Source organism: Equus asinus, chromosome 11, assembly GCF_041296235.1.
Source record: "Equus asinus isolate D_3611 breed Donkey chromosome 11, EquAss-T2T_v2, whole genome shotgun sequence".
NCBI lineage: Eukaryota > Metazoa > Chordata > Mammalia > Perissodactyla > Equidae > Equus > Equus asinus.
In genome coordinates this window covers 67,932,343-67,955,054 of record NC_091800.1, presented here as the reverse complement: position 1 = coordinate 67,955,054, position 22,712 = coordinate 67,932,343, and the positions used below count along the sequence as shown (strand labels likewise).

Below are 22,712 nucleotides of genomic sequence, written 5' to 3'. Positions count from 1 at the left end.
GACTGTATTTTTCAAACATGATACTCTTTGTTTATTAGATATTTAGAATATTCTATACTTCCAAAAAAATAAACTTTCCTACCATTTTTTATTGAAATGTGACCCTATTTGTCTTTTACTTTTTCGCATTTAGTAAAGACACAGGTACAGAGAAACATTTCTCTTTTATGAGAAAAAGAGCCAAGACTGCGATAAATGGCAACCAATGACCAGCTCAGCGTCAGGTCAACTACAGGAATGATTAGACCTGTGTCAAACTGGAACACAGATGCTCAAGCTAAAACTAATTTGGTCTAAATATTCTTTAACTCCAGCTGAGTTTTACCATCTAGATCAGGCCTAAGTTGGTCAGATCTTCAGAAATTATAGAAATCCACATTTTATGTCAATCTTCCCCATTTAAAAATAATTATTTGAAATCTTAACAAATTCACACCAAAAAAAACATGTCTGTGGGCCAGTTAGGACCAAGGTCCACCAGTTTGCAATCTAGCTTAGATCCAGACTTTTGGTCCAATGGGAAGTTTTGCCCAGGGAGTTTTAATAAAGACTTTTCTATCAGCCTCATTCCTACCTCCTATGTCTATACCTACCTATGTCTATACCTTTTTTCCCTAATTCACGTAACTGTCTGGAGTAGATATAAATCAATCAATCAATTTCAGTAGTTAAATACATGATAAGGCAGTCATGGAACTCCCTGTGTCCTGGCATTCAGAGTGCAAGATGAGTTAAGCTAAACATGCACACGCTCATGCACACACACACACGTTAATGACTTAAGACAGGCGTTTCCTTCTCTTAGTAAGAAAGTCCAGGGATGACTATTTGTGAAAGACCCTCAACATATATTGGCAGCAAATAAATCCCTTAGGTTGTATAAGAAATCTCTAAGAAACGAATAATTTTTTAAAGGATCTCTATTGATGTGGGACAATACATATGATGTTAAAGTGAAAAAAGTAGAATCCAGTATTAAGCATCCCATGTGACTTAAAACTACGTAATATAAAAATATATTAGAGTTACAAAAGACTAGAAACACAAACTTTTGACATTAGCTATCTCTGGGTAGTGAAAATTTTAAATTATTTTAGCTTCTTCTTTGTACTCTTCTGCATTTTCCACATTTTTTTCTTTTTAGATGAGCACATTGATTTCATAAGCAGAAAAAAAAGTGAAAATGCATAAAATTATTTTTCTGACGACCAACAAAAATAAATATCGAGGTGATTTAAGCCAGAGTGATGTTTTATTTGAACTTTCTTGGTAATTTGAAGGGAAAAAAATGTCGATTTGGTTTGAGTGATTCATAAGATTATCTCATTTGCCCAATTCCATTTGTCCCATAATCACAAAACAGAAAAACTAGTGAAGAACTAGAAATTGATCAAGACAGAGATCTACGACCGTTGAGAGTTGAAAGTTTTACAATTTATTAAACAATTGGTATATCAGACTCCCTGGAAAAAACCTATCACTTTAACACTGAAAAGAAAACCTGCACAAATAAGAAAGGCTTTCAATCAGGATTCTATCTGCCATCTTAGCCAAAACGTCAGGGCACTTTTTTCTCCATTCCAAAATAGATATTTCTGATATCTTATGGAAATAGTGCCATAAATATTTTATAGACTTATCTTCTGTCTACAAATGCTGTGGGATATCATGAGGTTTGTCTTTTCAAGAAAATCCTTTATTGCAAACACATAGTTGAGTTCTTCTTGGCCCAGCCTCCAATTTGAGCAACAAAATCCTAAGAAAAAAGGAATGTGGACTTCTGCAGAGTGCTTGCTCCTCTGCTAATTTTAAAAACATTATAAAATCTTATACTTCTTACTAAATGCTGTCCATTTTCATTGAAAAACCTGGAAATAAATGTCGTCTTACATCTAGATATATTTTTAGTGAAAGAATGTTTTTAGAAAGCCAAGAACAAATGAGAAAAGTTTTAACACCCATTATTTATAAACGGATATATTTCTTTATGGAGAGACCCATGTTTGTACCTACTATGAGAATGGAATGCAGAACAGTAATGTTTCCATAATTAATGTATTTATGAAAGTTTAAAATGGTGAATGAACTTTTTTGATTGCTGAAATTCTATACAAAATGAACACAGAAAATTTTGCCTTCCTGACTTCTTAAGATACTATGAACTGAAGAGGATAAAATTTCCTTATAAAATTCTCCTATCTGCTGAGCATTAAATACGACAGCAGCATTTTTGACATGCAGCACACTCCTGCAAGGACGAAAATGAATTTTTAAAAATCTGTTTACGCCAGCCACTTAAGTGTCAACTGGTGTTAACTTGGAGTATTTATTGATTTAGGCTACAGTTTTACTTACATCTGAATGTCAAAGTCACCATTATCCTATTACCGACATTCTGAACTGTCCATTTTCACTCTTGGCTATCCAATTTCAACTCAAGAAAATGGAGAGTTTTGATATTGTGTGGGATGATTACGATTTTCTAAGCATCTGGGATTAATCCATTGCGTTTGCACAGAATATCACCCATGAAGATGAAGGGGTATAATGTATACGCAAGAAGGGGAGTAACCTATGCTTGCAATCACAAAGATAACAATGGAGAAAAATCTATGATATGTAGTAATACACCTCCCCATCTTTCTACAATCAAATATCTGTATGACCTAATACCTCATTTAAAAAAAATACCAATATGTCATACTCCCTACATAAGTCCTGCTTCACGATGTCAGCACTATTAATGCAATATATCTGTCAAGCTTTATTAAAATTCCTTTTGATGTGTATCTTGGCTCATAAACCTCTACAGTGCACTGATATTGCCTCAGGGAATGTCCTTGTAACATTGAATCTCTGAAGATGGGACAATAAAAGAGAAATCCTCCAAACTTTCAAGTTCGGCCTATGATATCACACAGCCTGTAGAGTGTCCTGTCAGCACGCTGAACGTGCTTTTGCATGTGTAAGTAATTACATCATGACTATTGTTCAAACTTGGTTTCACAGAACTTTCTGGTAGGAAAAGCAGATAGGCATTCAGAGATAAATATTCAAGAACAGAGTCAGCGCTGACACTGGGATAAACTGTACGGTCCGTTTTTCTTTATGAAACCATTCTAGAAGCAGCATTCTTTGAGTTACAGCATTAGAGTTTTATCTTTGGGCCTTTTTTATTTGTGTTGTACCTTAATTGGCACATTTTATCAGTAGCTGTTCTCTATTAGTAACAAAGACATCTGCTTGTAGCACACATTTTCCATGGCCCCAGAGGAGTTCTTGTACTTGCCGGACACAGGCAAACCAAGACATGCCAATCAAAATGGGTTTATGAGAGCCCATCATGGTTGTAAACACAAAGAACTCACCCCACGGGAAAGAGGCTAGGGCAGGAAGGCACAAAAAAGGGAAAAGGGAAACTGCATACAGGAAAGAGAAAGCCCAAATACACTAACAAAATCAAACAAAATACCTTCATTATTTTCCTTTTCTTAGCATTTTTCTAGAAGAGTACATCTCAAACTATCTGTTTGAGGCTCAAATGATCTGGACAGGCTTTGGCTGGTTGTTTAATTTTTCCCAGTATGTTGTGACCTAACACCTGACCCTACAGAGCATGATGAAGATGCAGCTCAGAGCACAGGAGACTCACCATGCAAGTTCAACAACATTCAAGGAAGAGTCCCCTGATGGCATCTTGGATGGTGGGGTAATGGAAATTGCTATCAAGATCTTTAAAACATTTTCAATTTTGGTACTTATCTTGTTGCAGAACTGTAACAGCCTTCTCATGAATAAGCACCAGTCCATGGATCATGCTTTGTTCAGCCTATTCTAGAAGGTATAGGGGCAGACGAGTTAACTTCACAACCAATGAAAACCATTCTAGTCAAACTGCACTTCCTAAAGTTAGTGAGATCCTAATGATCAAATCCAAAGGTCTGTTTTCTCTGGCCCTCCCACTCGACTATCTACAACCTCTGATACTATTGATTACCCTATTTCTTGAGATTCTCTCTTCTTTTACTTTCAGGACAATATGCTTTTCTGGTTCTCATCATTTGTCATCCTTTTCTGTATCCTCTTTAAATATTTATACTCCCTGGTGTTTCATCTGATCCTGTTCCTTTCTTTCTCTAGCTAAGTGTTACCATCCTTTGCCAACCAACATCTATATTTTGGTGATTCTCAAACCAGTCAGCAGCCAGAAAACTGTTACTAAATGGGAACGCACTGTGTGCCAGGAACTGTGCTTGATGCTGAGGACATAGCCTGAGAAGACAGACCGTGTATACATGGTGCTGGCTCATTTGTCTCTCCAGATGCGCTTTCCACTCTGCTCCACCTGCTTTCACTCAGGTCTCATCACTGCTCATCTGGGCAATTACAACCTTTTCTCATCATTGCACCTGCCATCAGTCTCTCCCACTCCAGTTTAACGTCCCCATGGATCATCTTTTTTAGGTGAAAAGCTAGTCACATATTTGTCCGAAAAATCTTGGCTGTTACCCGTTGGCTATGCAAAGTCCTTCAAATTCCTTAACTTGAAATATAAGACCCAAATAATATGGTCCAAATCTATTTCCTGCCCTCGTCTGTAGAAAAACCATGACATTTCATGATTCATGTCTTTGAACCCACTGGGCCCCTGGCAAGAAAGCCGGACATCTTTTCGCCCTCTCTAAGATCCTTCATTCATTAAGTCTAAGTCTGCTTATTACTTACTCTAAGGTGCCTTTTCCAATTTGCCAAGGCAAAGGGAGACATGTATTTCTCTTGATTCACATAGTATTCTATCCACACTTCCACCTTTATCCTAATCATTTGCACCACATTTGAAATTTTAGATAGATTGATTTCCTCAAGGATAATAATAATATTCATTGTTATTTCCTACTTGCTATAAAACAATGTCTGGTGCATAGTAGGAGCTCAGCACAGGTCTGTTTCTCAAAAGTACTGGAACGCTTCTAACCACAAAAGTGTTTTTAATTATGCAGGCAAAATAGACATGCATAAAATCATGAGTGAAATGGTTTTTATTCAAGGGTTCAGCTTAGGTCTCTGGTCTTCTGTCTTGCTAGTCATTGCTTTGTGCTTTATGCCTCAGGAATACCATGCGCTTGTAACTCCCTGCACACATCATTTGGTTTCAAACCTCTGTGCTTCTGCTCAGTTGTTGCCTCTACCTGAAGCATCCTTCACCATGCTAAGTGCCCTAGTCACCTACCCAATGCCCCACGCATCCTTCAACATGGAGTTTAGCCTTCTATACGCCTGAAAATTTCTTTGCATCCCAAGTTTAAGCTAGCTGCCTCTCCTTTCTGTCACCAAAACGTTTCTTGCATAATTCTTTCATTGTATATTGTTATTTTTTTCTGCCTCTCTCTTCCCAATTGGTACTTGCAAGTTCTTTAACTTTCTTAGTCTTTGTATCTCAAGTACTTACCAACTGCACTTGACAAATGAAACACTTTGAACAAATGTTTATTGATGAGGACTGAGCTAGAGCTCCAAAATGCCTCTCCTCTTACAAGAATCCACATTTGGATCAGATGAATGTTGCCTTATTATAACCACCCCATCTCAGACTGTAGGGGAGAGGAAGATCATATCTGTTAGCTACAACGTAGTCAGAACTGTGGTTCACAAACATTTTTTAGCTATGTTACATTTGGACAGAGTTAAAGAACCTCTTAACTTTGCTTTTCAATATGAATAACATTTCAAAATCAGATTCAGTAGGGAGAAAGGTACTCATTTTAATGGAATTCCAATAGATAGTATAATTCTAAAACAAAATAACCTAACTCCAGAAAAGGTATTTGAAACATGCACAAGTTACAAAAAGAACAAAAAGAAAGGATATACAAATAGTCTTTAATGCTTTGGAAATAAATAGCTTCATTTTCCTCAATTTTTACCCTCTTCTTAATTCAACCATTTTCCAAATTTATACACTTAAGGTATACATTTTTCAAGAAAACTTAAAATTATTAAGAAAGATTTTACTTGTTTTAATCAAAATAACTAAATTGTTTTAATCAAAATAGGACCTTACTCTTAATTCTCTAAATTCATCTGTAGAGTCCCACATGCTATTCTCGAGGGAAAATGTTCTTTATTCTTCTGACACCTGGACTTCTTTACACTTGTGATTTTCAGTGCTCATCATAGCATCCGGACCATGGTAAAATTCATACATTTTAATCAATTGTATTAATAAGCTATTTTCATTGTTATGGCTCCTAGTGCTAATATCATTGTTACTATTTTCTATCATGAAATTACTTATTTATTGACTGTAAAGTACTTTCTAAATATAATGTCCACACCACCATCATGAAGCAGCAAACATATATTATTCATGCTGAATTAAAATGTGTAAACATGGAAACATTATTGATAATTTCAAACGGCTTACCTATTCTTCCTAACACTGTATTACCGAAGTCACCTACATTGAATAATCATCAATTGTAGAAGAAAAAACACCGACCACAGAAGAACTATAAAAAGGTTTCATTCATCTAAGGTATTTTTGTGGTCCTTTTCAACTCTGGGTGACTTCACAAAAATTAACTCCAATCAAAAGACCATTATGGAAGCAACAAAACAAATAATTCAGGTGATAGCTACAACAGGTGGTCTTATTTTATATCTTAAATTATTTCTGAAAAGCAAATAGCTAAATACAATACTATTTCTCTTGTAAATTACATTCAGAGTAAATTCTTCAGAATGGTTTCCCATTGTGATCAGAGAATGCTCTGACTGGAAGTATTTAATAGTCTTCATTTCATCAAAATTGATGATAAATTTTTTTCAGCTTTATGGTCCATCAACTGTATTTATTGAAAATTGACTTTCTGTTTATTGCTTTCTAGGCACACATTGTTAATGCAAGGCTGTTTACTCAGGTGGATGAACCAGTTAAGAGGCTTTTCAAGCAAAAACAACAGTCTGTGTAGCAGACATAAGCAGGTGTCTATTGATGAAAACATTCTGGTCTTACTAAAGACTAAAAGACAGACTTTCTTTTCAAAGTTATGACCCACAAGGAAGAAAGATTTTAGATAGACAGACAGATAGAGATGTATGACAGTGTTTGGCAATTGTTCACGTTCTAGGGATCCCAACTCTACTACCTACCTAATTTGCCTAGAATGAATCAATGAAACGACTTGAATAGTTGAAGTAGGTGCTATTGACACAATTTACAGCTATTACTCAGAAGTCACCTTTATTAAAGAAAAAGATATGAAAGGCATGTCTTTATTTAAATGGCATCAAGATGGACCAGTGAAGACAAGGGGAGTCATTTCCACATTTCCATTCATGATCAGTAATTGAAGGTTGGTCTAAGTAGACAACCTGTTAATATCTCCTTATGCAGTCCTCTTTCTGTGTTCTTCACAGTGTCTAACAATCCTTCAGAGGGATTGCTGCCAACCATGTTTCCACTCACAGATAGGTGTATATAAGGGGGTGAAGGTGGTGTTTTAATAAAGGGACAATGCTAAAATATACTCTGGATCCCTTCTCGCAAGGCTACTACATTATCAAATTTGTTTTTTTGTGTTTTTTTTTAAAGATTTTATTTTTTCCTTTTTCTCCCCAAAGCCCCCCGGTACCTAGTTGTATATTCTTCGTTGTGGGTCCTTCTAGTTGTGGTATGTGAGACGCTGCCTCAGCGTGGTCTGATGAGCAATGCCATGTCCGCGCCCAGGATTCGAACCAACGAAACACTGGGCCGCCTGCAGCGGAGCGCGCGAACTTAACCACTCGGCCACGGGGCCAGCCCCTATCAAATTTGTTTTTATCTTTATTTTAAAGCTTTGCTTTTCATGCCTACCTGACGTCATTCAGTACAATATGGAGCACAGAAAGAGAATGGTTAACAAATCCATAAACAGCAGTAAATTTGATAAACAACCGAGGGTATAGCTCAGGAATTTGATCATATCTGCACAGATAAAAAGAATTATAGATGAACAATGGTAAAGTCTTCTCTCACTTTAATCTCTTTCACTAAAAAAATCTAAAACACATGTACACACTCACACTCCCAGCACCATGCTTAAGAAATAGTATGTTATTAACTTTGGAAACCCTTGTATATCCCTCTCTGACAATACTCCAAATCTAATCGCCAGAGGTAATTACCACTTAATGTTTGTGTTTATCATTTTTTAATTTTCTTCAGAGTTTTATCGTATATATTTTATTCCTAAATAACATATTTCTTAGTTTTGTACTTTTTGAACTTTATATAAATGGTGTGTATTTAGTGACTTGGTTTTTGTTTCCCAAAATGAGGTTTCTGTGATTCATCCACTAGGGTCGCTATAGTTCCCTTATTTTCAATGCTCCACAGGATTTCATGGTGTGGAGAGATCACCATTTATGCAGAAGCAACATTTGTGATATTTCTTTTTTGTTTTCTTTTGAGGAAGATTAGCCCTAACCTAACTTCTGCTGCCAATCCTCCTCTTTTTGCTGAGGAAGATTGGCCCTGAGTTAAAATCTGTGCCCATCTTCCTCCATTTTATATGTGGGCTGCCTGCCACAGCTTGGCTTGATAAGCACTGCATGGGTCCATGTCAGGGATCCAGAATGGTGAACCCTGGGCTGCCAAAGTGGAGTACACAAACTTAACCACTACGCCATCAAAACAGCACCATGTTATTTCTATTTTTTATGTCATTGTAAACAATACCGCTATGAACATTTTTCCATATATCTACCAGTACACACATGAAACAGTTTCTCCAGGGATAGAAATGTAGTTTTAGGATACGCATTTCTTCAACAATACAGGTCAAATTATTATCCGAAGTGAACACATCAATTTACACTTCTACAGTCAAAGTGTCACAGTTACTGATTCTTCACATCTTGTCAACACTTGGCACTCTCAAAAATAGCCTTTCACGGGGCTGGCCCCATGGCCGAGTGGTTAAGTTCGCACGCTCTGCTGCAGGCGGCCCAGTGTTTCGTTGGTTCGAATCCCGGGCGCAGACATCGCACTGCTCATCAGACCACGCTGAGGCAGCGCCCCACATACCACAACTAGAAGGACCCACAAAGAAGAATATACAACTATGTACCGGGGGGGGGGGGACAACTTTGGGGAAAAAAAGGAAAAAATAAAATCTTTAAAAAAAAAATAGCCTTTCACACAGAAAATGAATCCTGGCTAAGTGACCACAGACATTCACTCCAGAATCATACAACACTTCTAAGTCAGATCTTGAACTATAGTTACTTAAAATTAACTCACTCCATCCAAAGGCTGGAAAAAAGACAATGTTTGTATCTATGAGATAAGAAGAAGTTGTTTTAAAAATAATTATGTTGATGCTTACAAATTAGTCCTCCATTTTCCTGGTAAGGAAATTCTCTACAACGTTGTGTCAGAACATTTGTGTCAAACTGCTGTGTTTTGCCAAAGAGATAAATTTCCCAGTCAAAACAATTAATTAGAAGCTATTAATGATGCCTTCCAAGATTTAAGAAGTCATTGTAAGAAGAGAGAAACTGAAGGAAAAAAAAAATATCCCAAAGACCAAGATGCAGGTTTAATGATCTTCGTTTGGGAATTTTGCCTCGAATTCCTTCACTTTTCTGCAATCATTTCACCAACTCTAAATCACTCAATTAATAGACCACAGGGAGACTTCAGATTTATGAAGAGCTTAAACTTCAAACACAATTCTTGCTTTTTCTCTTAACGTGTTTAGTCCTTGGAATATTTTATTCTTAGTACAAAAAATAGTTTGGGGGCTGAAAGTCTTCAGCACCCAAATAGCCCTAGTAGATCTATTTCTGGTTTAGTTAGCTACAGACATCTGGTAATCATTAGGTGAGAAAGTTCATTGGCAAAATACTTCAATCCCTGAGTAATAAATGATTTGAGAAAAAATTGCTCAGCTTCTTTTAAACCAAGACTACATATCTGCATATCTATATCTATCTATCTGTCTGTCTATCTTTCTGTCTGTCTCTCTACCCATCTGTCTATCTATTAGAAGGCGGTTTCCAGATGTCAGCATGGGATTTATGCTTTGAGTAGATTAGGGCTAATGAAACTTAGGTCAGACAAGCCAATATCTGCATAGAATAGTTAACATTCCACAGTAACATGACCACAAACTACATCACAAACCCACAGCAGCTGCTCTGCAAACGAACGTTGATCATGAAGAAATCAGAGGGAGAAAGATTTCAGTGTTGCAGAATACATCCCTCACCACGTCTGGAAAAAAAACTAAAGGTCATATTCTACTGGTGGTTGGTCCGTGACGCCAACCTTCACCATGAAGAGTAGCACAGTAGCTCTGGGTAGACAAAGACTTCAGACTGAGACAGTCAGGGAAGGAGAAAGGGTAGGTGCCCTCGCCAGGCATTTGTTAATGCCATCTTCTGAGAAACAGGAAGGAGTCAGGAGCAAACTCTCCTGTGGCTTTTTAGACGCTTTTCTAGAAAATATTCCCTTATCTTACTGGAACATCCTCAAACCAAAATACACACATCTAAATGTTATTCACGGTCAGGTAGAATCAATATAAACAATCAGGAATGCTGCATATATCAATCCAGGCTTTGAATTTCTTACCTCATGTTTCTCAAAAGCTGGCTGTACGTTTCATTCCTCAACAAAAGCAAAGGCTTCAATTCGAAAATTCAAAGCCTCTGTGACTAAACTTACTTTTCTTTTTTTACAACTAAAATCTACCTGCTCGAGAATATATGGAATATATATTTATTTTTTGTAGTTATCTATATTTTACAGACTTTCTCAGGTGATCGTAGTTCCTCTTGCTATTCCATCTAGCCAATTCCTTATTAATCCACTTTTGGGGCTCTAGTTCCTTTGGTATCTAGAGCATTGTCGATTTTCAATAAAAAAACTTGTTTTTAACATTAGAGTTATACGCCCTTCGCGTTATTAAATCCCTTGTGATTATCCCTTTTAGAATCTTCCTGCAAATCATATTTCTATATGCTCAAATAAACATTTTAAGAATCGATAGTTTAAAAATGGACGACCATGGATTTTACAAATAGTGCCATAGGGGAACATTTTTAAGGGTAGACACAGTCTTTATGCAAAGACGTAAATATTGAGGAGATCAAATGGAAAAAAAAAAATATGGTAGGATAGTACCAATAGTTGTGAAAAATATGTGGCTCTTTGGCACAGCCCTGCAGTAAGAAAGTAGTGTCTGGCAATAATCTTTGTACAAATATGGCCCTCTTTGAGTGACGTAGTACCGGATGCTGCTATATATTGTTTTTACCCAATCTATCTCTTAAAGTAATCATCTTTCAGTTTATTTGTTGGACTGATCTCATAAATTGGCAAGTCTATCTCACAAGAGTAGTTGAATGTCAAGAAAGAATTTAAACAAAGGCAGATATACTCTACACAGGAAATAGCCAATGTTTAAAGACAGCAGTGGAGAAAGATCCTTGCGTTAAAGGTTTAGAGACATCCTCAAGCAAAAGCGCAAATGTGTATTAGTGATTTATCTTTCTCATAAGCCCAACACAATACATGGCATTGAATTACAAAGCTAATGGATAACAAAAGGAATTCTCCTCCAGAGTCTGTACTTTGTATTCATTAGTCCTCCCTAATCCATGTCTACAGCTGTCAGCAAAAGGTTCTTCTTTCACTATTAAGGAATTTGGCCACTTTGACAAAAATGACAAAGAAGAAATGCCAGGTGTTGGTGTTCTAAGGAACAACTTGTCTCCACTTGCAGGTCCCTTTAAGACTGTCACCTTGTCACTTCCTAGAGGATTATAACCTCCGGATGGACTGTTTCATGAGTATTTATCAACCTTAAAACTCTGATCAGAAATGCCAAGTGGTCATGGTTACAAGACACCTGTTTTTGCACCATTCCTAATAAAAGTTTCTCTGCTATATTGCTGATAAATATTAACATTATGTTCCAAACAACACGGAATGGCTTGAAATCCTGTCTTCTATCATACAAAGCAAGGAAAAACCAAAACAGAATTAAGCTTTGACATTTAGCTGATTTCTCTAAGAGCAAGGATCACTATAAGTGAGAACTTTCACTTTGAATTTTGTTTTTAAACATTGGTTTAAAAACAGAGTAAAAGAGGAAGATGAATTAGAAAGACAGCAGATTTGCAATTACCTTGGAAACTCGGTTTGCAACTTCTCTGCCCACAGTCAGCCCCTGGACAAATGTTCGAGCAGCAATGAAGGCCCGGGTGACCTGAATTTTCAGTTTCCGGGGTACATCTCCAAATGGCTTCAGCTGGTCTGTGTATTTGCTCACACATTCCAGGTAGTCCTCGCTGAAATGATACTGTGGGTTTATCAGCTGAAACATCCGTTCCAGGAGCCGAGCCCAGAAGTCATTGAGCATCTCCTCCAGATTCACATTGCCCCCAGTGTAGTATCTCTTCAGCTCTGTGAAGAGGTCCTGGAACACTTCCGAATTCTGCATGTATAGCATTCCATAGGTCCGTACAAACATATCGTTTAGTGACTTTTCTGCATTCTCCAGGAGTTCTCGGAAAAATTCTGCAAATAAAATAAGAAAGCAGACATAAATTAGTAAGATCTAGAAAGTCTAAAGCATCTACTTACTAAAAACAACTATCTTTAATGGTCATTTTCTTTTCTTCTTTTTTCCTTCTTTCTTTCTTTGTTTTTTTTTGGAGGAAGACTAGCTCTGAGCTAACTGCTGCTAATCCTTTTCTTTTTGCTGAGGAAGACTGGCCCTGAGCTAACATCCGTGACCATCTTCCTCTACTTTATATGTGGGACGCCTACCACAGCATGGTTTGCCACAGGGTGCCATGTGCGCACCCGGGATCTGGGCCGGAACCCTGGGCCAGCGAAGCAGAACATGCGCACTTAACCGCTGCACCACTGGACTGGCCCCAAATGGTCATTATCATAGAAAAGTGTTTCCTGTGATTAAGGTATCAGTGAATTGATAATAACAATATTTTAAATGAGATTTGACCTACAACTATGATCTTCTATGAGTCAAAGAAAACAGAAGACTACATGATTTCCATCTGAAAAACATCCATAAATATCAAACTTTACTCTTTTAATATTTGTCCAAAGTAGCTCAATTTTTTTTATTTATTGTTAAATTTTAGAAAATCCTATAATTTGATATAAACAAATCAAAGTATGTTGCAAAGTACTGTCATTAACATAATAACAAATGCATGCTGATAAAAACATTTGCTCCAGCCTATTTACAAATCTGTTCCAAAACTAAATTCAATTAAATTACTTTTATTTGGAATAGTTCATAAATGGGAAATTCAAATTAATGTAATATTTTGGACTCTTTGTAGTGGGTACATATAGCAATAAATTATCAGTGTTCAGAGACTCATAATGCAATTAAATTCACTTAATACCAAAGCTATAATGAACATAATTTAGGTTGTCATAAAGAATCAGAAAGTTATGAAGTACCTTGCATTATCATTATAAATATAAACTATAATTTTGTAAAACTTGAATAAAATGTAGGCAATTGGGCTTTCTGGTTAAGAGGTTCTAAATGAAAAAGATGATACCAAGAAATGAACTGTTCTATTCTGCAACAGCACTTGAACGTTACTAGGATCACTTATAGGTCACAAAAGATAAGACGGGAATTAATGTCGCTGGGTCCTGTTAGCCTCATTGGCCCTCCTATTGGGTTCCCTGGAGAGATAATTCATGTGTGTAGGACACCTATCCATTTGCACAAATGAACCTGGGTACAGAAAGCTCAATTTTTATCCTATTTGGAGAATGTAATTTGGGGGGTGAAGAGGCCAAGGAAAGATAATGCTCTTAAGGTTATAAATCCAAGTTCCCCACAACAGAGTAACTCTGCTTTACCTTCCATAGTTTCCTTTTATTCCCTGAAGCTATATCCCCTCTCAGCTAATGCAGGGACAATCAAGTCCTGGACACCTCAAGGAATCTAATGCAAGTAGGAATAAAGGAAAAAAGAAAAAACTCTTCTCTTTCTAGAGCCTTGGGGAGCTTTCTCCTGAGACACAGAGGGAAAAAGCGATGAATCTCCATAGATACTGTAGAAGCTACACTTCATTTCTGCATTATCAGAAGTCGCCTGAACAAGAATTTGATTTAGTTACTTCAATTCTGAATAGTAAGCATTGAACCATTGTCTTGATAATTAAATGATGTCTATAATAATGATGATTATTTTATATTTGTTTTCAAATAAAACCAAAGCACTGAAGCTTAAAGAGAACTCTGTTCACATGCTTGCCCTTGTATTAGGAAAGAATACACTTTCCTAAATATAGAAATTCTCTTGCTGCAGTGGCAGCAAAAACTGAGGGATTATCTAAAAGTCTTAGCTTACAAAACCTGTGTGAGTTTGGCCAAATATTTCTTATTTTAATTTTCCCCAAATTTAAACCAGGCTAAATATTATTAAACCTCCCTTATCTTCAAGGATTCATTAAGGAAAACCAGTGTTGAAGAAGATAGGGCAAAATTTTCAAAATTGTGAAAGGATCAATTAATCAAAATACTTATATATGCTCTATGTCAACGTTATTTATGATTTTATCAAATTAGGAGCACTTCAGAATTTGTTTCAGAAATATTAGTCACCTAGTTTGTCCTAAAATGGAAACTATATTAAGTTATTAATATTAATACTAAAGTATAAGAATATCACAGTAAATCCTTTTAATCTTGAAAGCAAGAATGAAAATAGCTTGGCCTTGTTGATATAGGAGCAGGGTGAAAGATATTATAGATTGCAAAAGAAACTAGAAAAGAATGGAAAAATCACTGAATTGAAAAATACTAATATAATGAGACTGGAAAGTAGATTCTAATCATGAGCTCAGGACAGCCTATTCATTTATCTTCTTTTTGAGGTCAATTATTTTGTTGGACTCAGGAATTAAAGCGTAATTTATTGAATACAGAGTACTGCCTTCAGGAATGAATAGTTGGTAATCAATAGTGTGGTCTGGATTTGCAAAGAGCTAAAAAAAAAAAGAAGAAAAAAATCTTCTGGTCCCCATTGCTCTCCAAAGACTTGAGGTATAAATGCTTCTTTATAGGTATGAAAATTTTATTTTTTTCTTTTAATTAAGGTAATATTTCTTAAGCTTTTCCCCTCCTGACATGGGAATATGAAATATTGGGCTTATGTCCACATTGAAGCTGAACGGTTAAAATCAGATCGCCTATTTCACTGTCTTGTGGTTTGTTTCCTTATGCCTAAATTAGTATTCATAATTGGATATAAAAAACAAGTTATCATATACCAATAAATGTAACTCAAGAAAATTTCATTAGATTTCAAGATTAAATTTGTGTCTAAGGATGTGTCATTGTCTCAAAAGTTTGCTACCAGCTTCACTGGTCCTCAGAAGTCGAGTTAATATTCCTTGCTCAAAATCATTATATGCTTTAGTGATCTCATAGTCAAAGTTAATATTTGGTATTGAAAGATGCTAATGTATCAGGCAATTGTGACAAATGTTGCTACCTTAAGGCACATTGATCTTAGATCTTATGAAAGACAGTGATCCAAAGTACTGAGGCAAAACTAATGTCCTCTAAAAATAAGTACACTCATTTCATTTTTAGCATGCCCAGAGACTTAGAATTCCACCTTCTGAAGGATGACTCTTTGAACAAAATATTTTATGCTTGCATGAAAACTGTTTCCAAGCAAGCTGAACAAGATAAAGATTTGGAGACAGTTAGCAGACCCATTCTGCTGATCACGTATTATGCCCAAACAGCACACAGAACAAAGTTGAAGAGCAATATAAGGAAAAACAATCTCAATGCAACTCTTTGTTTAATCAAAGAGAGCAAACCTTACATTGGATAAAGTCTTCAGTCTACAAAAATCCTCATCTGCAAGAAACAGTTTGGCAGAAAAAAACATTTTTGATTTTTTTTTTCTTCCCCAATCACAAAATATACATCAAAGGTGGTTGCTTAGGGCTCAGTTATACTTCATAGGTGCACAAAAGAACTTTTTCCAGCCAGCATTAGCCTCTGGGAGGATTTTATTCATCTAGAGGGGAGATCTGGATGCAGACATCTGTTTGCTGCGGGGCAGACTGCCTCAAGTGGCCGAACAATCTTGTAGATAAAAACCACCATCACTGTTCCAAAAGCAGAAAGAAAGTGTGCATGCTGCCTGATCACTTGGAGAGGCCTCTTAAGGGGCAAAAATCAACTCTTAGGAGCCAAGAAGTGCCCTCAGGATATCTGAGAAAGGCTTCAAATGAAGCTTCCATATGAATGGATCAGAACGTAAGGTGCACACAGGGCCAAGGGGAAATGCAAGCAAGAGAGGAAAGGCAGACTAGAGGCTCTCTAGGAATTTGCAGTCCACATGAAACAACCAAAGCTTCTCCTAATCAAGCTGGAAATGTGTTGTTAATACTATAGGCAGATTGGGTTTAGAGACTGTATTAAGCATTGTATAGCATTTCTCTAGAAATTGTAGAATTTTCCTTTCCTATTGTCATGCTCTCCAAAATACTTCTCATTGAAAGCACATTTAAATTGAGTGTTTCAGGATGGTGGCATAAATCCATATAATCACAGAACTCAGTGAGTGAAAAACTTTGGTCACTAGGTAGTGGAGATTATATCTATGTGGGATTACAGAAAGCACTTTTCGTACCAGGGGAGGCTGGGGTACCAAATTTGCTTCCCTAAACCCATGGATTTCTGTTGAGTGTATTTCTCTCCTAATCTCTTTCTTTCTACCCTCCTCCCACAAAAGCATGTTCAATCAGTTCGGTCAGCCCAGAACCCAAGCTGTGGCTAAGGAATGATCCAGAGGAGCTGGCATGGAGGGTATAATGGTTTGGAAAGCTGATTTCCTGTAATGGTTGTGATTCGTAGACACAGTAAAGCTGCCACATTGCCTCCCCATGCCTTTTTCAAGTTCAAGTGAATAAGAGTGTCCTTTCTTATTCAGAACACACCCGTTAGCTTTCAGATATATCTTTTGAGATGATTTCTCCTTTCAAAAGTCTCCTTGCTTACATAATAACCTAATATGGCCATCAGGAAAATGCAGAGTTAATGAGGAACATTAATGGAGGAAGAACCACAGCATCACTTACTCTCTTCTGTGTTGGACTTTGAGAGCACATGGTCTCTCTGTCTTATCTCTTCCCACTCCCCAGGAGGTGAGACCTTGTAAGAAGAGCTAAGGACTTGTGTAGCTCATGGAGTCCTAGCCACATGAAGTGTCACCCTTGGCAAGTCGTAGCTTCTGTCAAATGATAGTTGAATGCAGTCCTCGGCATCAGGGGTCTCAGCCTCAGCACTGTTGACATTTGAAGCTGGACAATCTTTGTGGTGTGGATGGCTGTCCTGTGCATTGTAGGATATTAAGTAGTATCCCTGGCTTCTACCTACTAGATGCCAAAGGCATATCTTTCCCCAAGTAGTGACAATCGAACATGTCTCCGGACCTTATCAAATGTCCCCAGGGTGACAAAATCACTCTCACTCTACCCATTGAGAGCCGTTCTTCTACAGATAAATTCCAGAGACCTACAAATAGGACAGCAAAACAATCTGAGAAATGGCCGGCACATTTCTAGACCTCATCAAACCCACAATTTCTTTATGAGATACATTTAGGAGCTGTGCCTTAAATGAAAGGAGCTGAAACACAGGTTATATTCATGGGTAAGATTCGTGGTTCCTAATATAACCATTTCCATATATGATGCCTGTCATATGGGCCAAAAAAAGCGGTGAAAAGTGAGTGAAAGAATAGATGGATGAACATGAGCATTCACTTAAATACATCCTGACTCCCTCTGGTCTGGGCTTCTCTTAGAGAGTGGTAACTCGGCGGACTCATCTCGGAGGGAGAGAGATGTTACAAACCACATCTTAGAACAAGACATAGCCCATCTGCCCTCCTGTCATTCTCCATCCTCTCATACATTTTTACACATATAGACATTCATATCTTCCCAAGCTCCAAGTTCATGTGCATTTATACATAAAATGCCCAGTGGCCTCTGTTGAAAAACATGTTGGTCATCAAGACTGCTCTAACAGACACTCACTTCCTCTCCAGACAGCTCCACTTGTCCTAAGCCGCGCTTTGCCAGGCTTCATTAGTGTCTCCCCGGCTGCTGGCCCTGCTGGGCCTTGACTGACCTCACAGCCCATGATCTGACCAAGCTGGCTGCATTCACGTTTGCTCACATACTTCATTTAAGCAACACCCAAAATGCTCCATTTCAGTTAATTCCCAAACCACTTTTGAGTCTCGCGCATTGCGGTAAAGCCTTCTTCCATTCAATAGCTGGTCTGTTGTATTGAATAAACTCAGTGTGGAACTTTGCTTTGTTTTTGTTCCTGTTGTCAATAAAGAAGACTATGATATCTTTTATTTCTTCAAAATACAAGTTTAAACATTACATAAAGGACAAAGGGGAAGAAGTATTTTGAAGAGATACCTTACTATATTGTCTCAGTATTTTTTCCTAACCATCAGTCACATAGTTGTATAAGAAACAGACCCTCAGTACCCATTTTTTAAAATTATGGGGTTGAAATTACATAAAATTATTTTCAAAATAACAATTTATTCAAAAAGGGAGAAATCAGAATCTGTAATTATTGTGAGACAATGTTGCTTATAAGCAAAAATTCATTTGTGATTTGCCACTTCTTTATCCTTTAATTTATACTTTCTTATGCTCTCTGCGTGCGTATGTTTTCATAGATTAAGTTTATTATACTATACTAAGTATTACGATTTATTTAGTCAATTCATCCCAGGAATTAATAGAAGGCTATATAATTTCAAAGTGACCTAATAGTAATCTACATCTTTCCTATTTGAGGGATAATTGTGACCAAATTTCTCTCCCCTAAGTAAGAGCCCCCTACACACACAGGGACAAACTGATTTAGAATGTACTCAATATGGCAGCAGAATATCTTTATGACTTCCATTTGTCTCTGCTACATGTTAGGAGAAAATTAAAGAGACCAAATCTTAAATGAAGATGAAAAATGGATTTGAAATAGCAAATGATGTTAATTTTAAGCACAAGTAGAGATAGCACCTAAGAAAGTTGCCTGATGTTTAATGGGTGTCATACACAATGTCAGACACTGTGTTATGGGCTTTACATTCAATGTACGCAAATCAGATATTCATATATTTAGTTTGCAGATGAGGACACTGAGGCTCAGAAATGGGAAGCCAGTTGCCCTAGACCACTGAACAAGCACGCAACCCAGAGCTTCAAACTACTCTGGACAAGGAAGAGTTCTAAGAAAGAACAGGACAGCAGGCTGGCTTTGCAGTTTATCTTAAGTCAAATTTCCACGCTGCGACTTGAATAATTAATGGAAAATATAATAAACTCTTAGGCCACTGGGTAAAACCATATTTAAATATAAATTGCAAACTGCATTCTAAAGTAAAACATTAATTATTTACTAAAAATAATATTCATATGTGATTATTTTTTCCAGTGACACTAATTAGTCGATGTAGATAATTGAGACTGGAGAGCAGACTCAAATCTCAAGGATTGGTGTATCTTTCTCAAAGAGGTGACTTCCACTAGAAGAAAATCAGTCACAGAGCCTGGGAATATAGATACAGCGTATAGAACAGTGACTAGCACACAAAAAGATGCTAAAAATATTTGCTAAAAATGTGCCTCATTATATGGTATATGTTCACATATACTGTATATATCATTTTATAATATGTATGTATTACCAAAAATATACATATAAGCAAATATATTCACTATACATTTAAATGTTAGAATAAAATCAAAAAACAAAAACATAACAATGACAGAGGAATACAGAGATGTTATGTAGTTCAAAATGTCCAAAATAGTTAATATCTAGCCCTTTACAGAAAAACTTTAACAATGTTTGGCATAAAGGGTCAAAATCCTAGGTGAAATGTTTGAGGATGAATTAATTTAACAAAATGTATCGCCCCTTTAATTTCTTGTACGTAGGAAGAGAATTTAATTGCTAGCCTGTTATCTCTAAGTAGTAGAGTAAAAGTTCCTTTCCTCGATTATTTTTATCTTATATGTTAAAATTCACTCTGAGAGCTCTGCAGCCCATTCATCTCTTCATATTCTCTCGCAAGGTAACCAAAGTCCAAAAGAAAATTCTTAAATCACTTAAATGATTTAGAGGATTTAGGTGACTTTAGTGATTTCAAAGGAGACACTCCTAAACTTCTCTAAGGTTAGGGTCTAATGAGCCCCTGAAGAATTTTACAACAAGAAAATTTCACAATAAACCTGGCATACAAAATAGACAGTATAGAAATGAAAAAGGAAAAGAAAAAAATAACATCTTACTGGTGATACCAGATGAAGGTAATAAATATATAGATTTTAACTCCTTTTTTTTAACTTTCTCTTCATGATAATTAATGAAAATAGAAATTTAAACTCTCTTTTAACACCTTACAAAGCCCTACAACAAGATACAATGCTCATCACAAATCTAGGAGAATTATTTTCAGAAAATAATAAATATATCAGCTGTTAAAAATACTACAATATGTAATTAAAAATTCCTCACTATATTAATCCAAAGGTTATTTTTATTATATTACTCCTATTGTGTGTTGAAAACTCTTATAAGTAAGGTACAAAGAAGGGGAAATATAAGAGTTCTGAGGAAATACTCCTAACCTATAAATCAAGAAAACCAAGGATACAATAATGGATTTTTAAATGCATTATTCAGCTCAATTAGACATCCCATTTTATATTCTTCCAATGTATTTAATCTAATTGACCAGACTTTTCCATGAAGAAATTTTAATGAAAAGTCATCAGTTTACAACCATGAGTATTTGTTAAAAATAATCAATACCTTGCAACAAAGTCCTTCAGTTTAATACCATTACAGTCAGCCAAAGAGACCAAATACCAGATTTTTCAGAATTGGTTGGATAATTCATGGGCAAAAAGGAAAGTCACCTGGAGAGCAGCACTATGTTATTTGTTGATACAGGGAGATTTGAAACAATAAAGCAGTTTATAGAAATTCTTGGCTTGAACTCACATTTCACAAGGTTAACCATTTTCTATACTTAGTGATCCCTTACATGTTAGATTGATAACTGTTTTATTTCTTGGTAGGTTATTTCTCCAGAAGATATCTTTTAAAGTAAGAAAGACTGATTATGCTATTTATGTTCACAAGGTGGTATAGATAAACTATTAATTCCGGGAATCATGAATCAAGTTTGCTGACCGTTGCTGCCAAAAGCAAACAACTGTTTTGAGCCTGCAGATGATATTCCCATTTCACCCTAAGCAACCTATATGAAATTAAAAGCTGAGATGCTTTCAGAGTTCAGTTTCATCATTGCACAGCTCCTTAGCTTTGGCCTACAGACAGCGCCCTTTAGGCCTTGCTCACGACCCTGCTTCCATTTTACTTTCAAATATGACATTACCCACAGCGTGGGGTGTCTGTTTAATCCATCTGGCACCTAACCTACAGACCTTAAAATCATTTCCAAAGTTTTGTTTTCCTCAACTGAAAAAAAAACAGTTAGGTTTCCAAATTGGAATAGTATATTACTCTGCTCACAAACCCAGTTCTTTCCCAAGTTCTCCTTTCTTCTTCCCCCAACTACTTTTGGGCCACGGGGTAGAAAAACTCCTCCAATACCAAACTCTCAGTCAACTCTGGGAAGTGGGGCCAAAGCTAATCTGCAAGTGAAAAGTCAGTGATAAGGACCTGGGGTTACTGGAACAAGAGATTGTATAGGCTTTTAAGGAGAGTGAGGAGAGCAGCCAAATGGAATTTGCTTCTTCCTCTCTTCTACACAGAATTCAATGGTTCTTACTGTTGGCTGCCCATTAAAATCACTTTGAATAATCTTGATGCCCCAACTGCATTCCAGACTAATTAAATCATAATCTCTGGGAGTGGGATGCAAGTATCAGCATATCTTCAAGCTCTTCAAGTGAACCCAATGTACAGCCAAGACTGAGAACCATTGCTGCTCTTCTTTGTCCTCCAGTACTTTCATTTTAATCAACGCGTGAAGGAGGAAGGATGATGGAGGGAGGAGCCATATTAGATATCATGAAAGCCCCAATTCTCTTCTTCTCCTTTACTTACTTTCCCTTCTCTCTTTTCTCCCAATAGACAATTAATGTTCTGGTCTTTGGAAGAGAGAATTGCATTGGTCAAAGAGGTGTCAGGAGTATGTGAGTAGCACTGGGAGTGATACTAGGGGATAAGAATGTATAGTCTCTTTTCCTTTCTCCTCCATCCAGTCTCTTTCTCCTTTCCCACCGCTTAACACTCCCTCTAGTCTCTTTTTCCTTTGCCACCACTTACTGGACAATGGGCTTGTCCCATGGTGAGGAAAGGAAGGGTGAGCACAGATAGAAGGAGAAACAGGGTTTGATAATGCCCCAGCTCATTAATGCCGAAGGGAAAGGGAATGCCCATCACAGTCTAACTAAGGCATCATTTAAGGAGATAACTTCTTGTTCTCAGACGAGAAAACAAGAAGTTGAATTTATTGGGAAATTCTGAGTTGTGAAAGCACAATTAAACATAAAAGTTTTTACAAAAGTATTATACCTTAATTTAACACTAACTTATTAAGTCATACCCTTTCTGGCCCATCAAAGACCTGCAATAT

General features: G+C 36.7%; 1 protein-coding gene across 1 annotated transcript in view; it reads right to left on the bottom strand.

Annotated features, from left to right (window-relative positions):
• GPC6 (glypican 6) overlaps positions 1-22,712 on the bottom strand; it is a 1,011,638-nt gene that overhangs the window by 489,861 nt on the left and 499,065 nt on the right. Inside the window, exon 3 of the mRNA XM_014864850.3 lies at positions 12,177-12,568. Coding sequence (XP_014720336.2) covers positions 12,177-12,568 — 392 coding nt within the window. The remainder of the gene's footprint in view (positions 1-12,176; positions 12,569-22,712) is intronic.